The sequence below is a fragment of the Taeniopygia guttata genome, chromosome 3 (genome assembly GCF_048771995.1).
Source record: "Taeniopygia guttata chromosome 3, bTaeGut7.mat, whole genome shotgun sequence".
NCBI lineage: Eukaryota > Metazoa > Chordata > Aves > Passeriformes > Estrildidae > Taeniopygia > Taeniopygia guttata.
The window spans coordinates 28,531,107-28,547,257 of NC_133027.1; the positions used below are offsets into that span (position 1 = coordinate 28,531,107).

General features: G+C 34.4%; 1 protein-coding gene across 1 annotated transcript in view; it reads right to left on the bottom strand.

The window, feature by feature from the left end:
- Positions 1–16,151, bottom strand: part of EYS (eyes shut homolog) — a 765,693-nt gene that overhangs the window by 633,216 nt on the left and 116,326 nt on the right. Inside the window, exons 5-7 of the mRNA XM_072926499.1 lie at positions 12,539–12,732; positions 10,375–10,502; positions 7,839–7,953 (exon numbers count right to left, since the gene is read on the bottom strand). Of these exons, the coding sequence (XP_072782600.1) occupies positions 7,839–7,953; positions 10,375–10,502; positions 12,539–12,732 (437 nt within the window). The remainder of the gene's footprint in view (positions 1–7,838; positions 7,954–10,374; positions 10,503–12,538; positions 12,733–16,151) is intronic.

Genomic DNA, 16,151 nt, shown 5'->3' on the forward strand with positions numbered 1-16,151 from the left:
TTTCACAATTTTATATTAATAAGGAACATTGGTCTGTGAACAGTTGGTGTGAGTCCTTCACAGGCACTGGCAATCGCTGGCAAAAGACAACATGCTCAACATGGTGGAAGAGCCAGTGAGGGATAAGAATGATGGGGACAAACTTTTTAGCAGGTTATATAGCAATAAAAGGGATAATGTTTGTAAAGCAAAAGAGGGTAGATTCAGTTTAGATAGGAAGAAGACAGTTTTCACAATGATAACTGCAAAACACTGGAATAAGCTGACCTGAGATGCGGTAGATGCCTCACCTCTAGAAACACTGATGGTCAGGTTGAATGGGAATCTGAATAATCTGACACATCAGAAGATGCCCCTGCTCACTGATAGGAATTTGGACTAAATGATCTTTGAACATCACTTCAAACCCAAACCATTCTATGATATTATGATCTTTGATATGATGTGTTCCTTCATATGAAACCCTGACTTTGGGTACAAATAATTAGGGGCCTCAGCAGAAATATATCATAACTTGAATTAATTAATTAAATAAAAATTCTATGCTTCCATTTCTTAAATATGGGTAAAACAAACATATGGGTAAACCAAACTAGAATTCTATCCATGTACATCTCATATAGAAGGTGGAAAGATGAAGTTATCGTTTGTGTAGTTTGAGCAGGTGATATCTCTCTTTACATATAACTTCATAAAATTAAATTTTATTAAAATTTAATTATAACGTAAAAAGGCAAATTAAGAATGTGCTTTTTTGAGTTTTTGGTAGCAGATGACAAAAAGGCAAATAATGAAGAATGCAAAATAATCATCAAGAAGCTCAAGCTAGAAACTTGTGTACAGTGTTGGAAACAGCTGTGAAAGACACCACAAAATTTATACAGCACAAGGAGAATGTGTGTCTGAGCTTATTGGCATTAATAAACAGGTAAAAAATTATTATAAGTTACCTGCTTCAGAAATACATAGTGCTGAGTTGGCTGACTGAAATTTTATGGACTCTTTCTACAGACATTTTCCTTATCTCAAGGGGCCAGCTCCTTATTAGATAGGGAAGTCAGTGAAGAAGAAATTTGGGGAATTTCTATGCCTTTGAAAAGTGGTTTAAACTTGAGCACAGGCTTGATTTTAACTTTACAGAGGTTGCACTTAAAAATATAACCAACAGAAATGTTCTGGTGTGTTTTGCTGTCCATTTGTATTTATTTATATGTTCTTCTAATATAAATTCAGATCCATTGTACCTGAAGATACCTGAAATCATAGGATGATCACAGTTTTATTTAAATATTCTTCATTTAAATTTTCTCTTCAAAAGAAGGACATTTAGTTTATCACATGAAGATTTCTACTGTTTATTAACTTATAATTAGCAGCACATATGAAATGTACCTGGGGTGCTTTGATGGTGTTTATTTCAATAGAATAAAAAAAGCAGGAAAATTAATTTTGATAAATTCCAAATTAAACACTGAAGAAGGAAAAATCTGTTTAGGACATTTTAAAATTTATGTAAACTCTTCTGCAAAATTACTGCTACTGTGTGAAAGAAAATTGACTAATTAACTTGTGTAAAACTAGCCCCTAATGGAAGTATCTGACTTTGAACTGAGTGTTGTTTTGAACACTCAGCTGGAAGGACAAACACAGGAGAGACATCAATAGAATTAATGATAGTGGCAAAGTGGCTTCACAAAGATGAAACTATAACGTTCTCCTATAGTCCATGGGGGAGAAACATTAGGAGAGACTGTAGATTTTTTTTAAAAAGGAAAATGACAATAATCTATTTGATATGTTGTGTATAAGTATAAAAATCCCACCTGAGAGCAGCAGACTTCACATTACCAATTTTCGTTGCTTCTAGCATTGGCTGTAGATCTCTTATAAATATTCATAATCATTTTATCACTCTAACCAACTGCTTTAATATATAATACACCAATTATATTAAATATTTGTTTCTTTATGGCTTTCTTATACTCAGAAAACAAACAGTGAGAGATGCAGTGCAAAGGGCTTTAAAAAAGCCCCAGTGCATTTTTCTTAAAGAACTGAATTTGTTAAACAAGGTAATGTTTCCTCTAAGTTATACTGCCTTTTAGTGCTGGATATGTGATCTAGAAGTTATTTCTCCTTTCATGCAATAAATACAAATAGCTTCTCTAACAATAAGTTGGAGGTCTGCCACAGCTGAGACCACCATGGTACACAAAATATCACCATACAGCTTCAGAAGGCTTTAAGCATTTGCTCATACAGAACAACACCATACCACATCAGAAGACCTGAGTCATTCACCCATGCACAGTAGCAGTATATTACACCAGAAGGCTGCAAGCTCCTACACCTTTTGCTCTTCAGCCCAACCTTTTATACCCCTCACATTCATGCATTGCACCTGTGTGCCTTCTGTTCCCTTTGGTGATTGGTCAGTGCACCTCAGCACTCCATGGCTCATTGCTTTCAGTGCTGCTCACCTGCTTCTCACACCTGTAGCCTGTTAGGGATAAGGCTTTGCCACAGCCCCACTCCCAATTCCACAAACTGTGTACCTACAGAGGCCTTCTTAGGGCTGTGAGATCTAAGCAGTATGATATAGCTCCATTAGGGAGATTTTTGCCAATTCTGCATAGAGGTGCTTTGCTTCTGGGTAATAAGATCAGCCAGACTTCTAGGCATAAAACATTATAAAAAAAAACATTAGGACTGAGATTGGCTCTTCAGGGAAAAGCTTACTAAGAAGACCAGAGCAGCAGTCTTTCCACAAAGGTTTTCTAGGCAAGTCTGCGGAGCTTGGCACTGCTCAGTGCTCTTCTACAAAGAAGTAAATTGATTCCCAGACTCACAGCTGCCTGATGGGCCTGGTGCTGCACCCACAAAGGCAAGCTTTTCATGTGGAAGGGATCAAGCCTGGACCTCTGTCTGCCTGATTGAAATTTCTGTACAAGTTCTGCTGAATGAGGGCCACACATCAGCTGGACATGGGGAAAATCACAGGAGAAAGAGATGTTCCCTCCTCTATCCTCCTTCTCACATTGCCTCAGAAGGAACATATCAGCTTTGGTGAAGGCTGTTTCCTGTGTTAGTACACAGCCTCCTGCTTTGCTAGATAACACAGTAGTCTTTGGGTAGAACATATTTGCTGGGGTTTTTATCTTCAACTACAGCAGTGTGACCCATGGTGTTACTGATTATTAATGTATATTTATAATTTTACTTTATCAACCATATATCCTCTTGGTTCACAGTTTATTGTTGAAATATTTCAGATTCATCATGAAGCTCCAAATATAAAATCTATGGCTCCATTATATGGATGTGAGATCAAAAGAGTATAACATGAACAACCACAGAGCCATCTGGAGGGTAAGATTTTAGATACCACTCTTTGCTATTACATTAAATTTTTGTATCCTCTTACAGTGAATCATACTATTAGATAAACATTATTAAATGTAACTTCATATAATAAAGCAAAAATCTGGTAACTGGGGAACAATTTTCTGAAGGGAATTGACAGGAATGGATCTGTTATCATTAATTAGTTTTCTCCAGGCAAATTACTTGTGGAAGTTAAACCATTACTTCTTTTTGCTTAGCTTCACTCTCCCTTAACAGCACAATCTGCTTCCACTGCACTGTAGGAACACTACAGTTAGTTAACTACTAGTTAGAAATCAGCAGCATTCCCTGTTGCTCTTTCTGAATGTACCAGGGTATCCAACACAAATTCCATGTGCAAGTGTCAGTACAACTTCTCACAGAAATTTCAAATATTTTCTTTGAGTGGCCAACAGTAAGTGTAGCAGTAAAACCCAGAATGATAAGAGAGATTGTTTTCTCTTTCTTTAATGCTGCCCTACTGTGCATTTGCTTGCCAACACTGTTCTGCTGTTCATGCAGTATGTATAATTTGTTTAGACTTTCTCTCAAGTGCAGTGCTGGCAAATGGAAATAGACCTTACAATGACATTGCTTCCTCTTCATCTTTCATCTTCAGTTTTTGTGTCTACATAACTCAATTTCTTTGCTAGCTGTAAGCACACAGCCTTACACGAATCAGTGGTTTGTCAGGATGATGGGAGAAAGGAATATTGACAAAATAGATTTGGATATACTATGCAGACCATATAGGTTGAAAAATAGTTACTTGTAGCATAGTAAGGAGCTGTTAGGCAAAAAAAAAAAAAAAAAAAAGAGTATTTTTGCACCCTACCAGAAGTGGAAAGGATTTTTAATTTCCATGCCCTTCCTATAGGAAGTGTATGGCAGAACATGAATGGGAGAGTGCATAGCAACTACTGTAGGGCTGCACTTTCTTGTTCCTCAAATGCACTTCTGCAGGTAATCATAAGTGGCCTGTAAATTCTGTCATTTTTATGCAATTCAATGGTTTCTCCCTAGCAAGTAAAGACAGCTAGTATGCCAAAGACTTGACAGCCTCAACTTTCCCATTATCATGTTTCCAAAACTGTGCTCCTCTCCAGGCTTGTAAACTCCAGTAAAATAGAGTTCTATTATCCTCAATTTGCCCTGGATTTATTTAATATGTTTTTCAGTATTTTTACTTTGGTTGGTTTTGAGGTTTTTTTTTTAGTTTAATCCTAATTATTCAGGAAGAAACAGGGGATCTTAAGGAGAGGTAATACTTTTTGCCATGATTTAAAATAAACTACTTGCTGTGGATAAATAGATAGTAAGGTACTTGATCCACCCTTGGGACCTAGAGGAAAGCTTTACATCCACAAGTGATTTGTTTGTGTACTCTCTTTATCAGCTTTTATGGCCCAGTCTGTGCCAGAGGCTTTACTGGAGCCGTTCTAAATCACTGGGTGAACCCTACTAAAGCCACTCCATACCCTGAGGTAGTTAGCATCTGGCAGCAGTATGATTAGCATGAAAAAAACAACAGCTCTTTTTTCTCCATCTCCTTTTGGGCATTGCTCATATTTTCCCTGTCTTCAGGTAAAGATAAGGAAAACAGTTATCTACAGCCATAAATTGTTTAAGACAATCAGATTAAAAGCAAGGAGAAAATACTATCAGCTGCAAAACAAGAACACAATTTTTCACTTATAAAATCCATTTAAGAAAAAGAAAAGTTGCCAGGAGAACATAAAAATCTATTGAAAAGTGTATCTGTGTGCACATGTTTAAAAATATTTTTAAGAAGCAGGTTATCGTCTTGTCAAAATAATGTAGTTAAATAGTTTTATTGAAAAAAATCTTCTGAAATCTGAAATTGGTTCACACATCAGTAATTGTATAACTTATGCTCAAACTCTTTTAATTTATATCTTTTCTAAAAACGGTGCCCCCTGTCTTCTAAGTAGGTGGAATTATTTATAATAAAATATGACAAATCAGTGCATTAATTAAATACTTTCCTATGGTATGGATATAAAAAAAAGAAAGTGCTATATTATATTTTCTTTAGAACTTTTATAATGCCTATATTCATTCTTAGAGGCAGTTCCAACATTGCAGCTGCAAATCAGGAGAAATGCAATAGTAGACATCGTGCAATAATTGATAAATCAATAGTAAGTAATAGAATTTTTAATATCAGTACTTTTTGAGAGAGGAAGATCTTCTAATGTTCAAGAATTGTGTTTGTCACCTATTAAAATTATATGTCCAAATGATAACCATATTTCTGAATCTGAGTCAAAGCTGCAGTGTTGTCTTTTTGTGCTTTAGAAACCAACAAGGTAAACATGATATCTTTGATCTTCAGAGCCCCAAATAAAATGGGCGGGGGGGGGTTATGTTTTCACTATCCATGGCAACTTTGGAAAATTTAATCCTTTTCCTAACCTTTTAATACCAGTGAAATGTGTGTGCTGCATTGACTGCTAGAAGTAATCCACAGTAAGACCTTCAGCTTTCTATGGGAGTTATGGGGTTTGGATCCCACAGCAGTAGATCTTCATGAAATTTAATGTCTGGTGAAGTTATTCACAAGGACAGGACAGATGTGACCTGGTACTGATCTGATGGGAAACTGCTGAAACACAGCATTAGAGCATATTACCTAAGAAGCTTCTGAAAGTGCTCCTGCTATAATCAGTAGTACATAGATGGAGAAGCTGCTCAGAACCATGCACAATACTTTTATCACTCTGTTGCTAATATGGCTTCAAAATTTTTGGTACCAACAGTTGAATATTTTAAATATAATTGTTCCTTTTCTTTTTCTTCTGAGAAAAACAGATAGACCACGGACTGTTTTGAGATTGCAAATCTGTATGCACTTTTAAGAATATTATTTTAAATTATTTATTAATTTTATTTCATAAACCTAATTTTTAATAGAGTTTTCCTCATTTGCAAATTTTTTAAAACCTTTTAGATGATATAGCTGCCTATGTTGACCCTTCATGGACAGTCAAAGAAGTATGACTACTGAAAAATGCTTCTATATATGCAAGTGTTTATTTTTGACTACAGGGATTGTCTTTCTGGCTTCATCAATGGTACAGTGTTATAGTTTAAAATTCACTTTGAGCTAAAAGTTGCCTTCCTTGTCACTGACTAGCAGGAATACTCATTACTTTATAATTCATATTCTTTTTTCTATGCATACAACATTAAATTTGCCTCTCATAGAACACATTTTTTTAAAGTAGTGCAGTCCCCCTGGAAATACTTATCATATTATTAACTACTCTACCATTTTCTGTCATCTGTGTACAGAGGAGAAGGAGACCCCAGAAACTACAGGCCTGTCAGACTAACTTCAGTGCTTGTAAAACCATGGAAAATATTATTCTTAGAAGTATCGAAAAGCACCTGGAGTGCTGCAGTCATCAGTCACAGCCAGCACAAGCTTTGTGCTGGTCAAATCTTATTTCCTTCTATGAAGGGGAAACCCACTTAATTTATCTGGGAAAGTGGGTGAATGCAATCTTTTCAGCAATTATTTTAATACTGCCTCTCACAGGCTCCTCCTGGACAAAATATTAATAACCAGGTTACCTGATGGGTGAGCAACTGGCTCACAGGAGAGGCACAAAGGGTTACAATGAATGGTGTGATACCAGTCTGGTGACCTGTCAATAATGGGGTTCCACAGTGCTCCATCCTCAGTCCTGTGCTCTTCAGCATCTTTATAAATGACTTGGACAAAGAACTTGAAGGATTAGAATATAAGTTTGCTGGTGACCCTAAACTGAGAGGAGCTTTAGACTCCTTCAAGGACAGAGAGGCCCTGCAGAGTGACCTTGACAAATCAGAGGGAGAGGCAGTCCCATATCAACCATATGGACTTTAACAAGGACAAGAGCCAGATTCTGCACCTTGCTTAACATTTTCAGAAGCAATTTAGAGAGTTAAAACAAGCATATCTAATATTTTTTTCCTAGACTGTCAGTTGGAAAGGATTTCACCACACTACAGTTTCATCATTACAGTTTTAAATTTATATTAATTTTAAACATGTTTATGTGTAGATAAGTAATTTGATTCTAGTTAAAATAATAGCAACAGGTGAGCTTAATTCAAGCAATGTATTTTTAAAGGCTGCAACACAGCTGTGATTATCATCTTTGTGGGAAATTACACTGGACCACAATTAGTTATATATTATTTTTACTATAAAAGTACCCTTCAGTTATTTAACTTGATGTAGTACTAAACATGATCTCAATAGAAAAATAATAAAAAAATCCATACTACCCGAGTGAACTGCCCTTGTGGTATCGATTAAAGTAAATAAAACCTATAATATTGTGCCTCTCTTGTCTCTTAGATTAATGAATGCATTTTAAGTTTGCTTGTCTGAAGCTTTTATACTTTGGACACCAAATTAGTTTAACATGTATTAAATAACTTACAGTGAATCCTCCAATTATATTAAGACACAATCCTTCATTCAGACAGTTGATGCTGAGCAGCCTGCAGTAGTCAATTACTTCCTCACAGTTCTTTCCAGTGAATCCTGGCATGCAGCTGCAAATACACCAGCGTATTTTAGAGAACTTGCATTTTAAAAGTTAATTGTATTTAATTATGTTCCATAATTCTATTAGATTATGTTCTTACAGTAAGAAAACATATCTCTTATGTTATTTAAAATAAACAGAATATGCTTTCAAGAAATTAAAAATCCCTTGCATATTCTGAATAATTTTGCATTTTCACACCAATATTTCATATAATCTTCCAGGGAAAAAAATCTAGACTAAGGTAATATTTAATAAACAGTTATAAACAAGTTAACAAGATTTTGGAAAACTATTAGAAAGTATAGGTCAATTTAAGCATCAGAGAGTTGTTTTAATATAAAAATAAAAGTGTGATAAGTAAAGAATGACCATCAATCATTGCTAATGAATAATGAGTAGTATAAATAGTAAATAATTACATGCTTAATTATGTAAGTAACGATCTAGACACAACAATGCATAGTTGTTTATGTGTTTGCTTAATTGAAGTTCAGTATTTTCTTTAAAGAAAAAAAATACATTCAATTTTTCTGACTGTTAGTTCCATGCGATGTCAGTGGAGTGATGGATAACTCATGTATGTAAAAGGAACTGTAGAAATTTCTTCTGCTTCATGTCAGCACTTACTATTAGTAGGAGAAAATCCTTTCCTGATGTAGCCCTCCCATGTTGAAAAAAAACTCGTACACTAATAAAAGAGATGCCACTCAAATGGATAGTAAAGAAGTTTTATTTAAAATCAATAATGGAACAATGTAGAGAAATATTTGAGTACTTATATCTTGACTGATAGATAGACAATCCTTGTAAAGCACTCTCACTATGTTCTTACAGACACAGCATGTTCCCCTGTCTAAAGGTCATTTCTGGTATCATGGAAAGAAAAGATTTAAGAAGAGAAAGAAAATGGGCAGTAAGCTGAAAATTTGTGTCTGTAAAAGAATCCAAAAGTAACAGATGGGAATTTCTTTAGCTGTTTCTAAGAGGTAGTTTTTTTCAAATTATTCAGTCCAGAAGCTGGAAATTACTAAGATTATACTGAATTGCTTCTGGTTTTCCTATGTTCTTGTTCCTAACAGATGTGAGATCTAGATGTGTTACTGATGTTTTCTCATTTAGAAAAAAACAATCCAATTCCTGGTTTCAAAATTCATGAAGCGTCTCACAGTTACACAGCATACTAGAGTAAGGGATATATTATCCACAGCAACTTCTTGGAAAACAACATTCAGTAGAAAGCAACTGAGTTAACTATGCTTTCTAAATCAGTTAAAGATGTCTGTCTGTGGGTAAGGCTCCGGTTTCTGTTAATAGAGGCAATATACATCTGGATATTAATTGATCATATTATGCATATTTTTAAGTGCAAATGTCAGCACATTTCATACTAATATACATATATGGTGGGAAAGACTGGCTATATAATAGTAAATAATTAGCTTATATCTCAGTTTAAACAATTAGAAAATGAATGATCAGTGATGTTCTCTGCTTTAAATATCTATATGGAATGATCTAACTGTATATGAGCTTGCATATGTCTGTTTGTACATACATCTGTATTCCAGAGTGAATAAGAATTAAATTTTTGGGATTTTTTTCTTTGAGAAAAGTGTAAACAGTTCAACTTATATTTTTATTCAAGTCTGCTCAATTGAATCTCTGCTGATGCACTCTAACTCTGTTCTATACTTTTATAATTTTTTTTAAGTTTCTAAATTCATTAATAATATGTTGTCAGGCTTTTTTGTATCACAGCTTTCAATTTTCTGCTTTTATGAATATCCTAAAATTTGAAAAATGTTTACTTCAGTAATGCTTATCTGAATTTACTCAGGCAGCAAGATAAAAGCCAAAGAAAGGGGAACAGGATAAATTGTACTCCTTCCTGGCATAGAAAAAAAAAATCTAAAAATCTATTTAAACATGAAATTAAATTATACATTGGGTCACTTCTGGTAGTTTCAGATGGATAATTTTTAGTGTGATCTTTCTGAATTAAGCAGTTTTTCTTATGCTGCTTGAAGGATCAATTTAAAGTCTACTAATGCATGTCTGTGCACTATAAATTAAATAAGTTCCCTTATCTTTTCAGAAACAACATAAATTTCATGCACCCTGAAAGGGAATAGCACATTTAGTATAACTGTCTCAATTGTCATCAGTGTTTTAAAATTTATATATTTTTTATAATATTAATAATGAAAAAAATTATAGCTCTTAAATGCTTTAAATCTATTTATAATGCTCCCAGTATTGCAAGAAGACTAACAGAGTAAAGCACAAAAGATAAATATATATTTTTAAAAACAGAAGTTTATAGTCTTCTGTATTCTCTGTGAATGATGTCTTTTCTTTCTGCTGTCTGTTTGATATCATCAAGTGAACCAACAAAGTACTGAAATAAATTAATTTTCAATCTTACCGGCAGTGATAGTTGTGCTGCTGAGCTACGCAAGTTGCATTATTTAAGCAAGGCAATAATTCACATGGATTCAGTATTCTCTCACAGAACTTGCCAGTAAATATTGGCATACAGATACATGCCACATCCTATAGAAGAGAGGGAAATTAGAAATAATTATTTGTTGTATCCAAGGCGGTACAGAATTTCATGTTTATGGTGTTTACATCCATTACTAGAGAGATCCTAACTAGGACAACTTTCCATTATACAAAGCAGTCTACAAAGACAGAACAGTTCTAGTCTCAGATAGATTACAAACTTAATTTAGGACAAGTAGAACAGGCCTTCCAGCACAGATTATACCATACTTGAATTTACTAGATGGAAATATATCAGCTTTAAAATTGCTCTTTTTCATAACTGAATCAAGAAGGAGTTTTATCATTAATTTGGGGCTTTTCCCTCATTTCGAATTTAATTTCAATCTAATGTTTGCATCTATTAAGCACTAACAGTACACAAGGTACATCAATAACCAAACTGCCACTACCTAGAGGAGGAAAGAAAGTTATGGGTATCCATTTTTTCCTTCAATATAAAGCACAGAGTCTATTCTACTCTTTAACAGTGAAAGACATCTGCCAGTTACTGCAATCTCTAATTTGAACAGTAAGAAAAGTAAGTTATTTTACAAAACAAAATATTTCTTAGGTCTGACAGTCCCACTGATATTTTTCTATGCTCTTCCTAGGCCCTTTGAAGTCAGAAAGTAAAGGAAAAAATAAAGGGATTTGTTCCCCTAATGAAACTGGAAGTGCTTATGTTTCTTTAGAACTGGTCTTAAAGGTATAATCAGGAAACTTCAGCTCCCACTGAGACATTTCTATACATGTGAAACAAACTACTACAACTGTTTGCCTATTGCACAAAATCGTTTGTGCTAGTATATCTAATAGACAAAATATTTAGACAGGTTGCATACCTTATAAATCTATCCATTTATTCAGCAATTTAGAAGTCTCTTTTTCTCTCTGTATATCAATATGTATAACTGCTATGTGATAACTAAGCTTTTGAACTCTTCTTTCACTGTTTAGATTCTGTACAATCACTGCTATTTGCAGCAGACATGCTAATGAAAGGACATCAACAACTGTTTTTGACATACTACCAGGTATGACTTTATTATTAAAACTTCATGAGTTCTGCATGAATTTATTCTATTTTACAAAAAGAAAAGATGAAAGAAAAATGGGAATTAAATTTATGTCACATGAAAAGCAAGAGCAAGACAATAACTAGTTAATAAAGATTACATGAAGCCTCATATTTGTGTCAGATTATTTTATTAGGGAGAGGAAAACATAAATAAAATAACATGGGTAGTTTCTTAAGTGATCACCATGCAACTGACATGAAATGAGGAGTTTGGGGGTTTTTATCATAAAAATATTATAAACAGGACACATTGAGAAAATGCTGTTTCTTCATGAAGCATGCAAATCTAGTTTAAAAATTTACATTGGAATTAAATATTTTGACACTTTCATGGAACAGATTCTCCTGTAAGGTATGTCAAAGCATATGGATGACAGGAAGGTGATTAGAAACAGACAATATGTCTTCACAAAGGGTAAATTATGTCTGACTAATGGTCTTTCAATGATCTAGTAACTGCATTGATGGGTAAGGGAAGAGTAAGGGTTAACATTTACCTTGACTTCTGTGAAACCTCTGACATCACCCCACGCATTTTGCTAATTTTTGCTAAATTTGTGAGATAGGAAGAAAGTTGTAAATGCTCCATCACTTGAAGTGTTCAAGGTCAGGTTGGATGCAACTTCCAGCAACCTGATCTAGAGTAAGCGGTCTCTGCCCACTGCAGAGATGTTCATCTAAATAGATCATTTAGATGTTCCTTCCAGCCCAAATCATTCTGTGATACAATGCTGAGGCAGGACAGGAATTAACAGACTCTGCTCAGAAGGCTGTGAGAGTGAAACTGATTTATTTCAAAATACATCGCTCTTTATACAGAGCTTTGTCCAGGCCACTTCAATTGGTCCTGAAGTGAAAACAGCCCACACCATTGTCTCTCTTTGACTGAATCTGAGACTGGCAGTACAATGCTGTAATTCTATGATTCTCTGTTCAAATAGAGATCTCTAACATTTATACTTACATTTGGCAAATCAATACATGTACCTCTGTTCTGACATGGCCTTGAAGAACATTCATTGATGTCAATTTCACAGTTGTGACCAAGAAAACCAGAAAGGCAATTGCAAACATATCCAGACTGGTTATACTGGCATATGCCTCCATTCAGGCATGGCTGAGAGGCACAAGGATCACCAGGTTCCTCACAAAGTGGACCTAAAAGAAATAAACATAAAAAAATACAGAGTGTTGGAGTGATGCTTGACATGCTCTTTGACACAGCTTTTTTACTATGTTTCCGTATTTCTTTGTTATTGTTGCTGTTGTTGTTGAGGGATTGAGAGTATTTTATTAATTTTGTGTCTCTAAATTTTTTTACACAGTGAAGCTTCAATTACAGCCTGGGACATCTGTAAGCTATCACTGTCTAAACGGAAAGAATTTAACATATTCCCAAATGCTTTGTTTTGGTCAATTAACATGGTAGAAGTCTCCGGGAGTGGCTAATCCCATCTATAGCAAAGGAAGGATGTGACTGGAGCCATGGTCCTGTGAGATGCTGAACAGTCACTGGACATTTCACTGAAGTTATTATTAATGGAAGCTGAATCCAGTGGATTCCCAGACCAGAAGGGTTCTTCTCATTCCTGTTTACAGATCCAGCCAGTACTGAACCTGAATGTGCTTTCAGTGAACAACCACACAATCACACATACACATACTCCAAATCTGCTGGCCATGTGAATCACCATGAAGAACACCAATCACCATCAAGAACAGTGTCTTTTCCCTTAGATAAACACAAACAGAGTCAAATAAACATAAGCAGCAGCGATGGCTCAAACTTTTTTCTTATCTCTGGCTAGTTAGTATTGAAGTTCAACAATGAACATACATACTCCTTCATTTTCTAAATATAAAGATAAACCCTCATTATTGGATGCCTCAAAAATAAGCATAGATTTTAAGTCTATCTGATTTCCATATCCAGATCCCTATCCTCTTGCTGACTTGATGGCTCAGACCTTGAGTCATTCTAGATCTGGATGTCATTCTAGTTTCTAGCTAGTCTAGCTCAAATACCTATCACTCCCTACTATGAGAGGTGTTAACACAGAAGTAGTAAAGAAAAGAGACTGTTACTAAATCTCTGTTGGCCTTGTTAGAAAGCAGTCTGTAAAATTTCCCCAAGTTGCCCTCTTAAATTATTTGAAACTTCCATGTCTCTCACAAAATTCTCCCTTCACTGTCTGTGACATTCAGTCCTTGCTCATGGTGGTCTGTGTAACATTTGTCAGCCATTTATCCTGTTACTTGTTGAACTCAGCAATTTATCTCATTGTGTCCAGTAGCTTCTTGTGTTCTTCTAAATTTTTGTAACCCTAGGCAGGATTTACCTGATCTGTCTGCATAACTTAACATTTATGATCTACCTAAGTATTTTTGACAACTAACTCTTTTTAATTTTGTGAAATCAAAGATAAAGCAGAATTATAGCATATAAGAATTTATTTCCCTTTACTTTTGGAAATTTATATATTAAAGATACTTTTCACAAACATTTTACTTTGGTGCACTGATTCAAACCACCTCCATAATACATACTTAGAAATTACATCGGAAGAATTTTTTAGCAATTTGCTGTAGCAATAATACAGCTTTGTAATAAATTCCTTCTGAAGTAGTAATATATATTGAATCAACATTTTGTTAGTATTTGAATCCACTGACTTAAAAAAAGACTCATGAAATAATAAATTATACTATACAAAAATATGTATAATTTCAAAATGGTAAAAAAAATTCCTTTACTCAAATAGGAAACTGCAGGAAAAACATAAATAATTAATTACAAACCACTTAATAAATATGTGAACCTCCAATAATTTAATTATGAGTAGAATAGCTATCTAAAGCAACTGAAAGTATGTGGAGCAACATTTACCAGAAGTTTGAAATATCACTCTCTGTCTCCATTAAATATCAGAACAGCTGATGTGACAGGGTCAAAACATTTTCCTTTTTTCATTCAGTTCAGTAGAAATAGTTATTCCAATAAGGCAAAATGAATTGGATCTAACTTTTATGACAGATTATTCACTTGCCTTTAGCATCAGAGGACACTCAAAGACTCTCTCAAAAATTTTTTGCTATCCCTCATCACCATAGTAACCAAATTCCAGTACATTGTAAATTCCAAATGTTAGGGCTTGCTAATAGGGAAAGCTAAGGAGACTATTCTTCAGAAAAAGGCTATTAATTGGCATTAGTGCATATGTAAGAGAACATTTGCAACATGAAGGGGATTTGTCAATTCTCTCTTATTATCCAATCTACTATCCAGCTGTCCTGTTCTACTTCAGTACAACATTGTACCCCAGCAGTACCCATAGATGGGGTTGTATATCAAGGCTCACCCAATTTTTTTCTCAATTATTAGTCACATTTGACAATAATGAGTGCTCCTCTCCCATCCACAATAATAATCAGAAATAGGAAAATGAGCAAAACAGTGACTCCATTTGCTCTACCCAAAGGAAAGCCAGAAAGTGAAGTCTCACTAGGTGACTGGAATAATGAGTTTTTCCTGCCATTGTTTCTACCTCTGAATCCATTCACTCCTTCATGGTTTTTTGTGCTGCCATTATAAACATTTCTTAGACTCTTGTTAAAAAATAATTCTCAATGGGATTATTAGAACAAGGAAGGTGTAAATTAACAAAATGGGATAGAACAATGAAGACCAGTGGGGAAAACCAGATGAAAGAGATGCCTTTGGTAATGTTATGCTCATTTCTAGCAAAACTAGGAAAACGGTATTGTTCTGCAAAAAAAAAAAAAAAAAAAAAAAAAAGTGATAGTGCAACATTCTTTTAAGAGAAGACTAAAGTAGCTAGATGAATAAAGAAAAGCCTGTGAGTGAATAGGGAAACACTGTCAATCACACCATGAGAAATACATAAAGGAGAACTGCAGGTTTCAAGGATGGCGATAAAAGGAAAAGGTATTTCACTTATTACTCTTTTCTCCTTGGCATTTCCTTGCAAAGGGAGCACATTTTTTTTTTTTTAATTTGGGAAAGAACAGTGCATTTAGTATACATTGGTAGCCAATTATCTAACTAGGTGAAGAGGTATTAATTTAAATAAAATTATTGACTCATGGTCTAAAACACAATGTCTACCAACACAACACAAAAGATCTACCAATGTCTTTTATGAAGAATTCAGTCTTGAGCTGGATATTTTCCTTACTCATTGACAATAATAATGTCTTTGATATTTTTCTTCCTTATAATTACATGTATTCAGCACCTTACATGAAAAGCAAGAGCAACATTCTTTCAGCTGAATATCCATGCCTGATAAGTTTGACAAATCAACTCAAAAAATGGAATTCTGGAGAATTAGTGGTTTGAGATTTCTATTCTATCATTCCCGAACCCAATGTCACACTCAGTCTATTTGCTACGTAAGATTCAAAGGTGACTTGATTACAGTTCTTGGATGGGGAAAATACTAAGCACTAAAGGGATCACTAATTAAGAGTTAAGAAAAGCAAATGAAATAAATTCTACGATTAAATAATTCCTATCTTTTTAGTTCCTATAAAAATTTATTAAAATTAATTTAGTC